The sequence below is a fragment of the Peromyscus leucopus genome, chromosome 5 (assembly GCF_004664715.2).
Source record: "Peromyscus leucopus breed LL Stock chromosome 5, UCI_PerLeu_2.1, whole genome shotgun sequence".
In the NCBI taxonomy this organism is placed as follows: domain Eukaryota; kingdom Metazoa; phylum Chordata; class Mammalia; order Rodentia; family Cricetidae; genus Peromyscus; species Peromyscus leucopus.
In genome coordinates this window covers 138,335,079-138,353,926 of record NC_051067.1, presented here as the reverse complement: position 1 = coordinate 138,353,926, position 18,848 = coordinate 138,335,079, and the positions used below count along the sequence as shown (strand labels likewise).

Sequence of the window (18,848 nt, the reverse complement as noted above, 5' to 3'; positions counted from 1 at the left end):
CCTGGGTTTAACATCAGTGACAAAATTGCTAGGCTAACCAGTATTAGTAATTGTTTCTGTTCCCAAATACTAGATCTGGTAAAGGCTTCAACTGTTGGGAATATGTTAAAAGGACTAAAGGAAACTATATTTAAACAACTAAGAAGAGTGTAACAAGTGAACAAATAGAGATTTTCAATAAAAATATAGAAATAATTAGAAGAAAAACAAAAACAAAAACCTCTGATATGTGATGAGAGTATTCTTGATCTTCTCCAAAACCTAAAAAGAAAGAAAATGGTTAGGATTCTTCTATGTGGGCACCTGATGAGTGAGTGGTCCTTGAAGCTGTCAAGATCACGCAAATGAGGAAAAGTCCATTGTTGTGGACCAAAGTAGACCAAAGAGATGTGGTAACTGAACGCAAATGATACCCTGTGTTGGATCCTGAAACAAACAGTAGTAATAATTGGAGAGATAGTGAGATTCAAGTAGTGAGTAATTTAATTGGTAATTATGCTATAGTAAATGCTTGTGTGTGTGTGTGTGTGTGTGTGTGTGTGTGTGTGTGTGTGTGTGTGTGTGTGAATGCCTATGCAGGCTTATAAATATGGACATACACATGTGTACATGAAGCATGAATAATTATCCCCTCATTTAGTTGTTTTAAACCATCCAGTGTGTTAACCATACAGAGACCTAACTCCTTACATTGTAATATTGTTTCCCTTTTTTTAATGTGAGAAAAACAACTCTCTCTTTTTTAACTAATTCCCCCCTTTAAGAATTCCCAATTGTCTCACCAAATCAGCTGATGATGAAGGTGAAGTGTGAGGCTGGCTGCCACTGTGTAGAACAGTAGAAGCCCAAGTAAGGTGTCAAAGTGGCTACCTAGTGTGTCAGCGTCCTGAGGAGGAGGTCCAGGGAAAGCCCACAACCCACCAGGAGAGGGAGCCAGCTGCCTGAAAAATGCACATGGGGCAGGAGCTGCCTGAGGGCGGAGCGGCTGGTGGTGAGGGGCTAACACCACCGGCAGCTCCGGCCTGTGCCAGTGGCTGCAAAGCCATGGCAAGTGGCTTTTTCATGAATTTGTGCCCCAAAAGTTGGGCGCCAGATGAAATGTGAATCTAATTAGTGTTATCAATAAAAGCCAGGAGTCAGATATTGGGGTAATAACCTGAAAGCTAGAGAGCAGAAGAGCAGCCACCAGTGGCTTCTTACTTCTCCGGATCTTCCAACCGAAAGGGCCAAGATCCTGTCTCTGCCCTGCCTTATCACTTACTGTCTCTGCCTCCTGAGTGCTGGGAATGAAGGTATGAACTTCCCAAGTGCTGGGGTTAAAGGTGTGAGCCACCACCACCCAGCTTCTATGGTTCCACCTTCGAATCTCCAGGCAAGCTTTATTTGTCAGGACACAAAATATCATACAACATGCACATGTTATGTATAACATGCTATGGTAAAATGTTAACATCAGGAAGTATTTATAGGAACTCTGTAGCTTTGTGTCTTTTCTGCAAATCACTGTATTCCAAAGTAAAACTGTTGAAAATTCTAGAAATCAGAACAAAACTTTAAAATAATATTCATTTGACAACAATGCTTTGTGACATACATAGCACGTTTTTGTTTTAAACAAAATAAAAATCTGTAATTTCCCCAAGAAAAATCAGGAGGAAAGTGGTGGCATTTTACATTTTCAACTTTTATTAGTGTCTGCCTTCACAGACGGCAAGGTTTGTGTGAGGCGTCTGAGTGGAGCTTGTTGTGGCATGCTGCTTTGGCCTGACATGTGTGAGCAAAACTGACTCCTGTTGGGTGTAGTTGGAGGAAGGATGTGTATTTTAGAGTCTTATGTGTAACTGGATAAACATTGATAGGACTTTGAAAATCAAGTGGTAGTTTTGTAGGTTGCAATGTGGGATCTGAAACCAAATCAATGTTTTTATTTCTTTGTTTCTTTCATTAAAATCTTTCATTCTACGTTATCCTTTGAATGAATTGTTTAAAATACATAATTTTATCTCTTGAGTCCAGTGTTGTCCCAGTGCATACTGAAAATTGTGGGCTGTTAAATTTTATTAAGAACTTTAATATGAAATAAATACGTATTTTTCAAAGTGAAAGAATTTTAGAATAAAGTTGCTTCAGTCAGTACAGGTGTTCTGTTTGTTTTATAATTGAGCCACTTATAGTTGCCTGTTAAACATCAAATTTCATTTTCATTTTAGTAATCAAAACTAAGATACTTAAGAGATGAAGTAAATAGAGGCCAAGAGGCAGCTCAGCAGTTGGACTCCTGGAGGCCCTAGCAAGGACCCTGCTTTATTTCGGACACCCACGTGGTGGCTGATAACTGTCTGTTACTCCTGTTCCAAGGCGGTCTGACACCCTCTTCTGGTCTCCCTGTGCACTGCATGAAACCTGATGAGTAGACACATGCGTAGGCAAAACACACATAAAACTTAAAAAAAAAACAAAAGCCTTTCCTTTTTAAATGAAGTAACAAATGTTTTATGTTTGCAGTATGTTTGGAAAAACAGTGCTGGACTGTTGAGGGTTGCCTAAGAATGTCCTTTTGCAAGATCTCTTAAATAAGCTTAGATTTCTAAAGTTACAACTTTAAGTGAGAGTTTAAATTCTTGAGTACTAGAGTCATAGGTTTTTCTATTATTGTGTATTTGATATAAAATGTAATGATGTAATTAATGTGGTGAGATCACTCAGCAAGTGAAAAGCTCTTGCTGCTCAAGGCTGATGACCCAAGTTCAGGCCCTGAGACCACATGTGAAAGGAGAGAATGGGGTCCTGAGAGTCGCCCTCCGACCTCCATAGTTCTCTCCTCCTCCTCCTCCTCCTCCTCCTCCTCCTCCTCTCTTTCTCTCTCTCTTTCCTGAAAGTCATCCTTCGACCTCCACAGTTCTCACATCCTCTTCCTCCTCCTTCTCTCTGTCTGTCTCTCTCTCTCTCACACACACACACACTCACTAAAAATTATTATATATATATATATAATTATTATATATAATATATATATTATATATACTAAAAATAATATTAAAAAGGAAAACCTGGTTTTCAAGGTGACTTTTTTACCAGTTCCCTGGTTCAGTAATTTTTAGTTTCTTAAAAGCTTTTTCTGAAAATGTGTTTACGTGGAAAGCACGTTGGTTGTATAATGTGTGCGTATGTTATGCCCTGCAGTCATTACATCATTGTCCTGCGAGTTCATAGAGCTCGAGCATCTTCATATCACTGTAATAGACACACTCATTTAATGACAGTGTATCTCTGCTCCTGACCCTTCAGGAAAACAAGACACAGATGTAATCTCACAGCTTGCAGAGTGTTCATGGGTGTGATGCTGCAGAGCTCCGAGCTGTTTATAGAGTGACAATTGAGGAAATTATCAAGGATTATTGCACACTAAATGCTTTAAGGGAGTCTGGGTTGTAGCACCAAGTGATTAGAGAGAAGATCTTAGGGACAAAAGGAACCAAGCCCTTCAGTATTTCTGCCAAATGTTTTTTGCTTGTGATTGTCTCATGACAGAAACATGTGAAGGACTCTATTCATTTTTTTTTTTAATTCTAAGAATTTGTGCAGAGGTGAAATTATGACTCAGTTGTTTAAACTTGATTTATATTTTAAATAAAAAAGTCTTGACAAGTCAACCATTGTCATTATTACAATTACATTTTAGTCCCCACTCTGAGGATTCACTAAGGTAGGCTTTTCACATTACTATTCATCTTGGAAAACTAGGGTCTCGGGACTTCCGTTGTATGAGTGTGATGTAATTCAGGGGGAGTTCACTCGGAAAGGCCTTTAAACTCTTGTCATTTCTGTTTTTGTAACCGTAAGACAGACAGAGCCTCAGAGATCGTCTTAGTAACTGTCTGTGCCCCCTGTGAGCAGCTGTCCACAGGCCCAGAAGCAGAGCTTGGATCAGGAGTTGTGTGTGTTCCGTTCTGAAAGCATTACATAGGTCACACTCTCCCCGCAGTGGGCTGCTCTGCGCTGCCGTATGGCCTCCTCTGTTCAGATGGGTCTGTGAGTTTCTCAGTGAGTTCAGATAGTAAGGAGGCACGTTACCCGAGGCTACTGACCTGCTCATTTCAACTCCTGCTTCCACGTCTTGTTTGGGTTCTTTTCTAAATCGGGAACTTGTAGAATAAGGACTAAGACAGCCATGACACTTCCTCCTTGACCCCTTACCCACCACCCACTTCCCTCCAAGTCGTGTATGAAATAATGCACCCTTTCTTGTTTATTTGAAGTGTCATCTTAGTTTGCTCTATTCTTGCCCTTCATGTTCTCTCCCACCAAGCAAATTATTTGCCAGGCTCGAACTTTTAATTACTGTGGTTTAATAATGTTAGTAGTTGTTGGGACTATTCTCTCTGTTTGGTACTCCTCAGTCTTACACATAGGCTTCTTCTACCATTGGGAGGGTGGCTTGTCTCTATCTTTTTTGTTTTTTGAGACAGGATTTCTCTGTTGTTTTGGTGCCTGTTCTGGATCTCACTTTGTAGACCAGGCTGGCCTCGAACTCACAGAGATCTGCCTGGCTCTGCCTCCCAAGTGCTGGGATTAAAGGCGTGTGCCACCACTGCCTGGCAGCATGCTGTCTTTAGAAGGAGGCTGACTGTAGTTTGGGGTTCAGATCACGTGTTTAGAGAGGAGAGACTGGCTTAGGTCATGTTTTCATAGACGTTATGTGTGAGGAATGCAGCATGTTCTCAGTCTGCCTGCCACACCAGGAGAACTGGAGGCCGCCATCCAGAGCTTCCAGTTGGAGTCTCCTCCTGCTGGAAGGGACTGCACAGCCAGCCCTTCCTTAGCACAGTGGAAGAAGAGTGTTATCTTGTGCTTGAACAAACGATGCTAAATTTATTATTATTGTAAAAAAATTGTGGTTTTCTTATCACCATTAATGTCATAGTGAAAATTTAAGGGAGAGGACAGATTTTAAAAATATGAGAATTATTTGCAGTCTTATAGCCAGAGGTAAAGAGGTAACACTGTGAACACATTTGTGTTCATTTCAGTAACCCTATGTCCGTCAACATATATTCTCTTCTCCTGCATGTTTTATGGTCAGGGTTTTTAATCTAAATTATAGCACAGCAATTTTCCATATTATAAAATACCCTGAGCAATGAATAGTAAATACTTTTTTTCTTTAAAGTCATCAATAACCCAAATCCATGTTTCATTTTATTATTTTAATTTATAAGTAACGTATTGAAAATTAAAATGTGTGTTTAAAGAAAATAGAAATCCAGGAGCTCACCTAAATGTTTGGCTGTGGATCTCTGCATCTGCTTCCATCAGTCACTGGATGTAGGTTCTACAATGACAATTAGGGTCGTCGCCAGTCTGACTACAGGGGAAGGCCAGTTCGGGTACCCTCTCCACCATTGCTAAGGGGAAGGCCAGTTCGGGTACCCTCTCCACCATTGCTAAGAGTCTTAGTTGGGGTCATCTTTGTGGGTTCCTGGGGATTTCCCTAGCACCAGGTTTCTCCCTAACTCTATAATGGCTCTCTCTATCAAGATCTCTTTCATTGCTCTCCCTCTCTGTCCCTCCCCCAACTTGGCCATCTCAATCACTCATGTTCCTATCCTCAGCCCTTCCCATGTACCCCCTCCCAGTTTCCCCAGATCTTAACCATTTCCCCTACTTGGGGTGATCCCTGCATCATCAGCTGAAGAGAGGGAGGAGGGATCATATGAGCAAGGTGGGGGGTCAAGATCATGATGGCGAAAGCCACAGAGACAGCTGACCTAAGCTAGTGGGAGCTCACAGACTCTGGACTCTGGGGAGCCTGCATGGGACTGAACTAGGCTCTCTGGATGTGAGTGACAGTTGTGTGGTTCAATCTGTTTGTGGGGCCCCTGGCAGTGGGACCAGGACTTATCCTGGGCACATGAACTGGCTTATTAGAGCCCATTCCCTTTGGTGGGATGCCTCGTTCAGCCTTGATGCAGGGGGTGGGGGGGCCTTGGTCCTGCCTCTACTTGGTATGCCAGACTTTGTTGACTCCCCAAGAGAGGCCTTACCCCCCTAAGGAGTGGTGGGAGGTGAGGGGGGGCGGAGTGGGAGAAGGGAAGGTAGGGGGAACTGTGAAAATGCTTTCTACCCAAAATTTTACAAACTCTTCAGTGAATTTTTCTAATTTAGTCATCAGTGTTCTAGAAAGTGTCTCAGAGAAGCAGTGCTGGTGTGGTACCATCCTGCCTTTCAGGCCCTAAAGGAGTGGCAGCTCCTCCTCCTGCTTCTCCTGCTCTTCTTCGTGCTTCTGGTACCCCCCCTTCCTTTTCCTTCTCTTCCTCCTCCTTCACGATTCCCCACTGCCGTTGCTAAAGAGTGTTTCTTCTTCAGTGTATTTTTTTTTTTTTTAATAAAACATCAGGTAGTTGTACACCAGAACCAGATGGTGAGATGCTTTTGCTGAAGACATAACATGCTCTGGTTACACGACATGGAGAAGTGCCCTCCCTGCTGACTCGCCCTCACAGGGCAGGAAGGTGCGAGGCAGGCTGCTGGGGAGAACTGTCCTCAGCAGTCTCACTCAGCTTGAACGTGCATTCTGTACCGGGGGCAGTAGGCAGGGGCTGCTCACCTGCAGGACCGGCTAGTTGGTTATAGGAGGTGGAGTGTCGGGAACTATTCCCTGAGATCTAGAGCAGTAGGCCTGCTCCACAGGAGAAAATTCTTGTCTGGTACTGTAAACCTGATCAGAAGCCCAGGACTGCTGGGAGGGGAGTTGTCTTAGTTAGGGTTGCTATTGCTGTGAAGAGATACCATGACTACAGCAACTCGTATAAAGAAAATATTTAATTGTGGTGGTTTGCTTACAGTTTCAGAGGTTTTTATTATCATCATGGTTGGGAGCTTGGTTATGTGCAGGCAGACATGGTGCTGAAGAGGGAGCTGAGAGTTCTTAGATCTTGACTTGCAGGCAGGGAAGTGCTCTGAGACACTGGGCAGTATCTTGAGCATATATGAGACCTCAAAGCCTGCTCCACAGTGACACACTTCCTCCAACAAGACCACACCCACGCCAGCAAAGCCACACCTCCAAATAGTGCCACTCCCTATGAGACTATGGGGGCCAATTACCTTCAAACTACCACAGGGGTGCATTATAGGCCCGACTAGGGAAGCGACAGCTGTCTTGCTAACTTGATGTGATGGGCCTGTCAAACGGTCTTCTAAGCTGTTATACTTACCTGAGAAGATTAGTGTTCATGTACACAGTGGTCAAAGAAGCTTCTTTTTGTGGTGGGCTGTGTTTAGTTACAGACTCATAACTGGTTGAAATATTGAGAATAAATGACCTATTGAATGTCGAGCCATAATTTTGACAGCCCTGTTACCTCCTTTGAGGCTTGAGGCTCAGGAATAGATCTCAGAAGAGTGGGCAGAAAGAGTGTAAGGGTCAGAAGATTCTGGTCTGTCATATGTGTTTAGAAATGTATCTGTTTCTTGTAGATCTTCCAATTTAGTGAAATACAAGTTTTTAAGGTATGTCTGAATTTTCTGAGTTGCATTGGTATCTTTTGTCTCCATTTTCACTTAATAAATAAAATTACTTTTATTAATTTGGATCATTTCCATCATTTCTTTTTGTTAGTTTAGCTAAGAACTTGTTGATCTTACTTATCTTTTCAAAGAGCCAAAACTTTCTTTCACTTATTCTTAGAGACTGGCTTCATTTTGGGGAGGTCTCTGCAAACACCAGAGTTGGCAGAGTCCATCTGTGTGAGGCAAGAAGGAAATCTGGTTCAACATGACTCAGTAGCTGGTGTTGGTTCAGACTTCCAGAGTCTGACTCCCGACAGTTAATTTTAGACATATTTAAGTACAGCACAATTTGGAAAAGTTTCCTAACGATAATTACACAATTCTGTGTGTACAGCAAAGCTTAGGACATGACTACATTGAAATTTTGTGAAGTACTTGTGACATCTGCCAGAAAGATGGGTTCCATAGATTGACTACATGTGACATCTTAAGGGTTTGGGGCAAGATCTGGCTTCGTATTGCAAAGGTCACTAAACTGTGAACCACTCTGTTCCCATTTGTAAAGTCTATGTGACCTCTCCTGTAAGGATCTATGAGTTCTAGAGATTGACTGGGAAACTGCTCAAGATAAGGGGTCAGGGAGAATCACCGAGGTAAACAGGAGTCGGGGAGACAGGTGTGGCCTGGCCTTACACATAGCACAGAGGTCACCAGGCTGTTAACCACAGCCATTCCCAGCCTTCTGGGCAGAAAACAGGTTATACATCTCCTCCTTTGAAGAGACAACGCTGTGTATTTAACATTCCTGGTTCCGCTCGTGCTTCTCTGTGAGCAGAAGGACCTCATGTCCTCTGCACCATCATCTCTGCCCTGCTCTCAGTTATTTCCGTCTCCCCGCTCTGGGATGGTTGGTTTGTGTTGTTTCAAAGCCCTAAGGTGCAACATTAAGTGACCTACTTGAATTCCCTCTGGTGTGTTCAATGCGGGTCCTTAGGGCCTCGTACTTCTGGGCTGCCTTCTTTGTACCCACAGACTTCGATAGATTGTGTTTTCATGTTCATTCAGTTCAAGGCATTTTAAAGTTTCTTTTTATTTCTTCAAGAAGACATTGATCATGCAATAGTGTTTGTTCAGTTCCATGCGTGTGTGTTTTTTACCTTCTCTTGAGGTGGGTTTCTGGTTGTTCCTCTGTGGTCAGATAGATACAAGGAATTATTTTAATATTCCTATACCTGTTCAGACTTACTTTGTGTCCAGTAAGTGGTGTATTTTAGAAAGTGATCCATGAGCTGCTGAGAAGAATGTGTGCTCTGCAGTGTTGGAATGGGACGTTCTGTACATGCCTGTTAGTCCATTTAACTCAGAAGCTTGTTTGTTGGGGTGGACTTTTTATATATGTATTATTCATCAGTTGTAAACTGCTTATTCTATATATATAACGGGTTCTTAATTGTACATAAAATGAATCAAGTCTTTTAGTTTGATCACACTACCTATTTCAGTTTTTTTAGTAAGCTTTTCTGGTTAAGTTTTGAAATATTCTCATAATAAAAAGTGATAATTTTACTTTTTGAGTTTTAAAAAACTGATAGACCTTTCAGGATCATCTTTGGCTGTAAAGTGAGTTAACTGTCAACCTGGGCTGCATGAGAGACTGACTCAATACATATGTGCATACATAGAATCAAAGCCCTCATTGAAAGGAGTTAGGTAGATGATTTTTTTCTTTTTTCATTTTCGTGTGTGTGTGTGTGTGTGTGTGTGTGTGTGTGTGTGTGTGTGTGTGTGTTGTGAGTGTTTGCATGTGTGTGGATGTGGGTGCAAGGGCACTTAGAAGCCTAGGATTGATGACATGGATCATCCCATATGGCTTTTCTACCTTACCCATTGAGGCAGAGGCCTCACCCCCAGTCAAACCCAGAGTTTGCTAATATGACTAGACACCTGACTCAGGGGATTCCTCCCTCTGCCTTCCCAGCTGAAATTACAGACAGGCTTCCATGCCCTCCAGGACTTACTGTAGTTCTGGGGATCAGAACTCCTGTCCTCACGATTATAGCTTTAACCATTGAGCTATCTCTCCAGCCCCCAGATGGTTGATTTGTGAAGGTTTAGGATTTTTTTTTATTAATGATTTAATTGCATCAGAGCATTGGATAAGGAAATGTTGGTTAAGTTCTTGAATATCTTTATAAATGTTGTACTCCTTACAATTCTGTTCAAGTGTCTTCCATTATTTTGGTGGGAAAAAAAGCAAAAACAAAAAAACAACCTGAGACATAGAAAGTAACTAATGTCAGGCCATCAAGGTGGTTCAGCGGGTAACAGCTCTTGCTGGCCATCTGAGTTTGCTTCCCAGAACCTTGTAAAATGGCAGATGTGGTAGCAGGTCTGTAATCTCAGCATTCCTACAAGGTAGGAAAATCCCCAGGATATTTGTGGGCCAGCTAGCCTGTGCAGTGGCAAACCAAAGGAGATGCCCTGCCTCCAAAGCAAGATGGATGGGCAGGAATAGTGGTACACATCTTCAGCCCCTGCACTCAGGAGGAGGGAAGGCAGGTAGCTCTCTGAGTCCGAGCTCAGTCTGGTCTACATAGCCAGTTCCAAGCCAGAGCTACATAGTGAGAAACTGTTTCCAAAAGGGCGGTGGGGGTCATGGAGCCTGTGCTGGCTCAGCAGTTAGTTACCTTGCCAGTCTGGGGACACCAGTTCATCCAGGCTATAAAGGTGGAAGGAGAGAACCAACCAACCAGCCAACCACACACACACACACACACACACACACACACACACACACACACTCCCAAGACAGAAGTCAAGGACTGACCCCAGACTTCCAAGGTTGTCCTCTGATGTCCACACGTTTACTGTGGCGTGCGTGTGCTCTCACACACAAAAGCACAAACACAGATGCATCATACATACACTTCATGCATACATATGTACAAAATATTTTAAAGATTTTAAAAAAGAAAGTGCCAAGAGGCTGGATGTCTAGGAAGATGAAACACTGCATTGAAATCAGTGATTACATGGCCATGAACGACAACGCTCTTGCTCCTGCTTTAAGAGCACATTGTTTGCATGAATTAAACTTGGAAAAGAGGATTCTAAACGTTAAGGGACATAGAAGAGTGTGTGTGTGTGTGTGTGTGTGTGTGTGTGTGTGTGTGTGTGTAATTGTTTTAAATCTAACAGAAGTATTTACTATCCTGCCACTTTTAGAAGCAAATTCTAAACCATTAAGTACATTCAAAGTGTTTTGTGGCCAGCACAGCTTTTCATTTCTTAAACCTTTTCATCATTCCAAACAGAAGCTGTACCCCAAAAGTGGAAACTTGTGTCCCTCTTGGCCACTAGTAAAGCCCTTCTCATTCTCCTTCAGTCTCTAGGATGAATAGTTTTGGTTCAGGTAAAACCACACCCTGTGCGTGCTAGGCCAGAGCTCTCCCACTGAGGTAATCCCCAGCCCAAGCAAAGAATTTTTAATGACAAAGTTGTTGCTATTAGAAGACAGAGATTGTCTTAGTGTTCTGTTGCTGTGAAGAGACACCATGACCATGGCAACTCTTCAGTCTAAGAGAAAGATTTACATGTGGCTGGCTTACAGGTTAGGGGGTCTAGCTCATTGTCGTCATTGCCGGGAGCTTAGCTGCGTGCAGGCAGAGATGGTGCTGGAGAGGGAACGGAGAGTCCACATCTGGATTCAGTGGGAATGGAGACACGGGGCCTGGCTCGGGCTCCTGAGACCTCACAGCCCACCCCAGTGGCACACCTCCAACAAGGCCACGCCTCCTCATCCTTCTCCAGCCTTGCCGCTCCCTGATGACGAAGCTTTCAAATATATGAGCCTTTGGGGACCATTCTTACTCAACCATCACACAGATTAACTTTTAAATTTCTTTACAGAGTATTAATTATTCTAAGTGCCCTTTAAAAACACAAAGCACCCTGTATTTCAGTGCAAATCAAGTTATTTTTGCCTTCTGAATTTTTTGTCTATTCCATATTAAACTATCATAACTATAGGCTTCTTGTTCTAGTGTAAATAAATGGTGTTGAGCAAATAGTTCTTGTTTGGAATGGTTTTTTATGCTTTGTTTTAGTTTGAGTTCTTTAGCTTGGTTTACTGATTATCTTAATTGCCTTTGAAATCAATTTCTCCAAAATGTAGTGAACCCAAGAGAGGACGGTAATTTGGTGTTTTGTCTGTCTGCCAGGGGCATGAATTTGTGCTGTTTTCCTTAGGTGATGGTTTTCTGACGGCACACCATTTGATTGGGGCTTTATAATGAGTCAGGAGTATAGTGACTGCTGTTCGCTCTCCCCAGTTAGTACTAGTTACTGGAGCTGATCTGTGGTGACTACAGTTCACTGTCCTCCATTAGTACTAGTTACCAAGGTTGCTCTGAACTTTGGTCAGGTCCTGGGCTTTGTTTTTTCGTTCATTTACCCAGGAGATTGTGGAAAACCTAAGACTTAGGATCACTCACTCTACTTTACTTGAGGGAGAGGCAGAGTCTGTGCTTCTTGTGTTCCAGCCTTGACTTAGTTTTGTTGAGTATTATCAGTTTTCATACCAGTCATGGAGTTGTTTCAGATGTTTCCTAAGGTTTCCAGTGTTTTTCAGTTTTCTTTGGTGGAGCTAGTTCTTTGAATTGCTTCAGTGTTGGGATATTTCCGGAGTCTCTGTTAAATAAATCACTCACCTTTCCTAGTAAATAATAATAAGAGCATAGACTTTTCACAAGTACCTTAAGCTTTCAGGTCTAGCAAGCAGAGCATCATCCTGTGACACCAAGACAGTGCATAGATCTGCTTGTTGAATTCATGCTATACTTGCTTTAAAATTGTGGAAAAGTAGGAAGTTGTCACCAAACACTGCCAAAATATTGAAAACAATAAAAATAGCAGTATAAATCCCGCAACTATAGAGTGTGGACACTAGAAGGGACCACACATTGGGCATGCTGTAAGCCTAAAGCTACTAGCATGTTAGACCAAGGAAATATCAGCTCCAGCACACCTGGATTTCATCAAGGCTGCACCGTCTCTGATGGCATCCATGAAAACAAAATGAGAACAACGTGAGTCCTGAATCCCTGAGAAGATGGCCTACTGGCCAAGCACATATTCCCAGAGAAAAAGTGCTCCATGTCCAAGTAGTGGAACCTTCTTTTATTGACCTTGTCTTGTTCCATAGCTTATGAGCTGTGGCATGGAGATCAGAAAAAAGTTGTGTGTGAAACACAAAGTACACTTTTTTAGTTTGCTGAGTCTTAAATTTTAAATAATCATCTGCATTTTCACAGAAAATAATTTTGTTAATAAATATATTTAGAGGCCAGGTGGCTGTGGTGCACGTCTTTAATCCCAGCACTCGGGAGGCAGAGCCAGGTGGATCTCTGTGAGTGGACAGAGTGAGATCCAGGACAGGAACCTCAACTACATGGAGAAACCCTGTCTCAAAAAACCAAAGTAAACAAACAAATAAGTAAATCTAGAACAGCAGTTCTTAACCTGTGGGTTGAGACACACATCAGAAAACATATATTTCCTTATAGCCTTAGGTCTAGTAAGCTTTTTTTGTCAGCCGCCAGCTCATAAATAACGACAGGGAGACTTATTAATTAATGAAACCTTGGCCATTATTTTAGCCTTGTTCCACTAGCTCTTATAACTTAAATTAACCCATATTTTTATTAATCTGTGTCCTACCATGTGGCTTTTACCTCTCTCCCATTCTGTGTATCTGACTTGTTCTGTATCTTTATGGCATCTCCTGTGTGCCTCGAATATCTCCTTTTTCTCTCTGTCCAGAAGTCCGGCCTATCTCTCCTGCCTAGGTATCAGCTGTTCAGCTTCTAATTACACTAGTCACAGGAACACATCTTCACACACAAATATCCCACAACACTTAGGAACTGAGACAATGCTCAGTAGCAAAATTACAGTTATGAAGGAAGTATCAGTGAAAATAAATTTATGGTTGGGGTTTCAAAGACCATCAGAAATTTTTTTTTCCTGATGGTCTCACACCCACAGGTTGAAAAACACAGATCTAGAACAAACAAAGAAGTTTTTAACTTGTAAAAGCTTGTACACACACACACACACACACACACACACACACACACACACACACACACATGGGGAGGGCACATGTGTTGAGGAACATATGCAGAAGTAAGAGGACCATTCTGGGATTGGTTCTCCCATTCCACCTTTCTGTGAATTCTAGGGACTGAACTCAGGTGTCAGGCTTGCCTGGAGGGCACCTTTATCCACCATGGCAAGCACCTCCACCCCCTGCACTGTCTCACCAGCCCGCCAGGGTTGAGTTTTTCAAATTCATACCACTTGAAAAATGTTAACCTGTGGCTTTTAGTAAAAGGCAAAATAAGCTCCCCTCTCATTGACTTGTTACTACCATAGGCTGCAGGATGGTAAGGCACAATTGAAGTTTCACTTTAACAGTGTCCACATTTTTGTATCATCAATCCAGTTACAGTTTTTTAAAAACACTCTACCACATTTATATAAAGAATCTGTGATAAGCTATTTCTGTCTGCAAGATTCCAAAATTATAGGCACTGATGTCAGTGCAGATGAGGTTAGCCTAATTTGGTTGAGGGACATGCTGAGTGTCTGTATGGATAGCTAAAGGCTATTGCCAAGATTGACAGGTGTCCTGGGGATGGCAGAGAGCCCTGGATAAACTCTGCTCTTGGATTACTCCTCTAGGAAACAGTGATCAAAGTCATACTTTGTTTTTTATTGATCACCCTCACAAGTTAATAAGGTCTGCTTGTAACTGAGTTTTTCAGACACTAATCTTATAAACCCCAGAAAGGTTTTAAAAGACATACGTACACCTTCTGCTTGTACTCCGAAATAGTCTTGAAGGTTTAGCTGTGTTTAGTGCCCTCATTTTTCTGGAACTGTCAGGCAGCTTCTTGTTGCACTTGTGTGTTTCACTGAGGACTGGAGACATTAAGGAAAGGTAATGTGAAGAGTAGATCTGGTCTTAGTGACGTGGACGACTAACTTGACGAGAACCTTTATTTTTAGTCTTACGGAAAACATTTTCTTTATGACAAGAAGCCTTACAGTTTACCAAGATAAATTAGAACTAAGTAAGTGTGTCTCAAATAATAAAGAGTTAGAAAGCCATTAGGTTCCTGACATTGCGATAGTTAAGCATATTTTACAGAGAACTGTATTGCCTGAGATTTGGGCAAAATCTTCGAACTGTAAACATGTTATCAGCAATGAAGACTGTAATTTTAGTTGTAAATTCAATAGCTATTTTTTTTAGTCTACTAGGAAATTTTCTGATAGGAGAGGATTGTATCTTGATTATCTCTGTATCACAGTGTCAGACATACAGTAGACATGTAAGACATGGATACTGGGGTGGGAATGTCCCGCCATTGTAGAGAGCCAAACTCTTAGGTGATGTTAGAAATGAAAGCCCAGTTAGTTGCTAGTGCTGTCCCGGGTGAGAGGTTTCTTTCCACATGACTAGTATGCTGTGAACTGCTCTTATGGATATTGGAATTGAGATCCAGAATCAAGTTGGAGCCAGAGTGGTTAGGGCGTAGCACTGATAACACACTATGAACTGGTTTTTGCTATGCTGGGATAAAACCCATGTGCACACCAGAAAGGCACCACCTCCAACCTGCATGCCCCACACTCAGGGCTTTGTTGTTTTATGCGAAATCTCGTGTCACTTAGGCTTCTGGAATGGCAGGTGTGTGCCACCACCACATGTGTGGCTGTTGTCTGGGAGGTGGGGGAGGGAATAAGGCATAAGGCAGCTCTCATGCCCAAGCCCAGTGGAGTTGTGAGATGGTAAAGATAATCCCAACAGAAATTCATTTAAACAAGAGAACTTGGGGCTTACTTTTCTTATTGTTCCTTCCTTTACCATGTTTCTGAATCTCTTCCCCTTTCAGCCCTTCTCTTTTAGTCTGAAAGAAAATGCAAGTTCATGTGTTCACCATAAACAAAGACACATTAAACATGCTTAAATAGTGTATAAAAGTAGTAATTTTATATTTGGCTTCTCAAAATGAGCCATGTTAGCAGCTGATCAGCAAGAAATTTGAAGGTGATAAGGGACACGTTCCTGGGCACTTAGCGATGGGCTGATTTGAAGTTTAGAGTCCAGGCTAGGTGGCAGAGAATGACCCCACACTCTTACTGGCCACTGGCTCCATGTGGTCTCTTACAGAAGAGTAGAGTACTAAGCCAGACACTCTGCCCTGTGCCTCTGTCTCCTGGATGGGAGTCCTTTAATTTTGATTGTTGGAGTCTTAATGGAACAGAGCATCAGAGACAAATTATCCTTGCACAATTCAAGATAAGAATTTGCATGTTACGTCTTGTTATTGTGTCTTCTGTAGTACACAATTTGTGGTTCTGTGTTAGAATAATTTCAATTTAGGAAAATCATAATTTAGACATGTGCATTGATACTTATTTCACTTTTGATAGGTATAGAATTAAGTTCTATTAAATACTTTGGGACTAGTGAGATGACTTGGTGGGTGGAGTCAATTTCATGCAAGCCTAGTGACCTGAGTTCAGTCTGGATCCTGTAAGTTAGAAGAGACCTGTTACCTGAGTGTTACTCTGACACACACACACACACACACACACACACACACACACACACACACAGAGAGAGAGAGAGAGAGAGAGAGAGAGAGAGAGAGAGAGAAATATTTTTTAAGCCAAATAATCCGCTTATACTGAAAATTGGATAACAAAAAATACGTTATTATGCCGGGCGGTGGTGGCGCACGCCTTTAATCCCAGCACTCGGGAGGCAGAGCCAGGCGGATCTCTGTGAGTTCGAGGCCAGCCTGGGCTACCAAGTGAGTTCCAGGAAAGGCGCAAAGCTACATAGAGAAACCCTGTCTCGAAAAACCAAAAAAAAAAAAAAAAAACGTTATTATTTGGGTTCTTTCAAATATGTTAATGTCATCATTTGTAAGGTGGGAATATGTGGATGATATTGTCTCCTTGTGAACTGAAGTCTATGGCACAATCTTTCATCTCCTCGGTGTTTATTTTTGTCCATCCAGCTGTCGTCTGTTCTCTCTGAGCCTCTGCAGTGATGTCCTAACTGCCCAGCCAGTCCCTACCTCTCTGAGTTACACTGGCCAAAGTGGTCTTAGAATCAAACTGTGTTGAACTTTTTTGGTCCAGGGCCTGCAGACGGCTCTGCAGGTCTGGCCCGTGCTCCCCCACTGCAGCAATAGAGGGCCCACCACTCTGCACGAGAGACTCAGGCTTTTTTCTGTCTCGAGCAGTTCCGTGTTTGTTTGCAGCCATTTGGTTAGCACAGACCCTGTAGCTGTCGAAAGGTCAGGAGCCGTGCTTGCGATCGATCACTCAGATTTCCACATCTTTGTCATTAGCAGGGAGCCTGGTGCCTAATGGAAGATTAATAAATGTTTGCTGAATGTGTGAGAGTTTCATGAGAGGCTTTTCATCAGAAATAACCTGCAACCTGCTGGATGCTCTGGGAGGCTGTGAAGATGGATCGAGAGAGGCAAACTTGTTCCTGGACAGCTCACTTGCAGTCACAAGAGCAAGACATGCACCCTGAATATTACAGGAACTAGATTGCCGGAGGGTTTGAGAACAAACACCTTTTATTATTTGAAAATACACTGGCCTTGTCAGTAAATCCAAAAGGAGTAAAGTGTAATGTTAAGTAGCTCAGACCTCATTTACAACAGCCACTCTTGTCATAAGCAATCCCAGCTTGAAAGGAAATAAAAGATTGAAGAAATTCAATACTCAGAGGTAAAGTAAAAAAAAAATGCACTAATATTTTCAACTGTATTATGCTTGTAAAACTGTCCTGCATGAAAAGAACGAGGAAAGTTTTAACCTTGCCAAGTATTTTTGAAAATTATTTCAAAAGACTCTGTAGAATGGTTGTAGCCATGTTTGGGCTAGCCTAAGACCTTTTGTGAGATTGTTGTACTAGCTAGATTTTTCCTGTCTTCCAGTGTTATTTCCTGTGCCCTATCCCAACTGTGGGGTTGTGGCGTTAAGCATTCGCTGGGCAGAAAGGCTGGCCAGGCAGTGCATTCTCAGAGGAGTCAGGTGACCACTGTCCGAAGGCAGTCTGTCCGCTCGCTCCTGCCTCGGGACAGCTGTTACCCATCAGACTCCTGAGGAAGCCTTCCTGGCCATTGCTCACTGGTTGCGGGGAGAGAGTATGCAGTGGGTTTTTGGTTGATCCAATGGGAATCACGTTGATCTGGTGTCTAGCTTTAGTTCTGATCAAGTGGATCACCTCTAAGGTAGGGTGTCTTTGCTCTTAGGATTGTGGCATTAATCATTAATTTGCATATTTCATAGGTGTGTAATATCTCCTTTTTATGTCTTGATTTTAATCTTTCTGATTCCAGAGAGCTGTGAGTCTGTCAGTGAAAAGGTTTAAAATTGCTCTTTGTGGGGTTTTGTTTTGTCTTGTTTCTTTACCTCACTTTATGCTCTTACGGGCTTTTTATGGTATCATTCCTTAGAAGCAAAGTAGCCTGCCCAGTGCCCTTCCCTTAAAGAAGTTTGACTTTGAAGATTATGGAATTAAACAAGCCAGATTTTGAGTACACATATTTTAAATATTTTCTTTTTGAGAGAAAGGATTGACTGATGTTTATATGTAAAGTATATTTATTGAGGATATTCTAAACAGTGGCAAGCTTTATAAACCAAAACCCACCCTGTTGTATGGTCTCTCTTAAGTCTTGGACCTTAGCTAAAATACATCCACAAAACTATAATTATGAGCTGTTGTTTTGAAGGTGAATTCAGTTGAGAAATACTTGGGAAGAGTGAGTTAGCCAACTGGCCACCTGAGCCAGTCAGAGCTGGAGTTCAGACACTTCAGTTCACACTGTTTGAAATCATTTCCTACATTTTCATAGAAACATTTCCAGCTTTCGTCTACCGTGCAGCTTCTTTTCTTTCTGTATTAAGAAGGTGGTAAATATTAAGTTAAAATTCACAAGGCAGCCATTGTTTGCTAAGCAACAGAAAGCGCCTATAAAGTGAATGTCCTTTTCCAAGCAACATTGTACGGCTGCTGCTTAATTTTTCACCTTGAAGCACAGCATTCTAAGCATGCTTGTCTTGTATTTGAAGTGGTGCTCTCTTGTCAGTGCATTTGATCAAAGATGTTTCTTCAAGAACTCCGGTACACTCTAAAAACTCCTGGTGTTAGAAAACGTAAGGATTGTTTTGTTTTGCTGACGGCTCTTTGCTCCTTTTTAAAGGTTTGGCTTGCCGAGTTGTGGGGTGAAGGTCAC

At 42.2% G+C, this 18,848-nt stretch overlaps 1 protein-coding gene across 3 annotated transcripts in view; it reads left to right on the top strand.

Annotated features, from left to right (window-relative positions):
- The window catches only part of Pde7a (phosphodiesterase 7A), an 84,654-nt gene that overhangs the window by 22,557 nt on the left and 43,249 nt on the right, over window positions 1-18,848 (top strand). The window contains exon 1 of one of the 3 annotated variants that reach the window (XM_028864522.2): window positions 16,478-17,840. The exons of the other annotated variants lie outside the window; for them this stretch is intronic. Coding sequence (XP_028720355.1) covers window positions 17,781-17,840 — 60 coding nt within the window. The 5' untranslated portion in view covers window positions 16,478-17,780. Of the gene's footprint in view, window positions 1-16,477; window positions 17,841-18,848 lie in introns of those variants that run through there. 3 annotated transcript variants of the gene reach the window in all.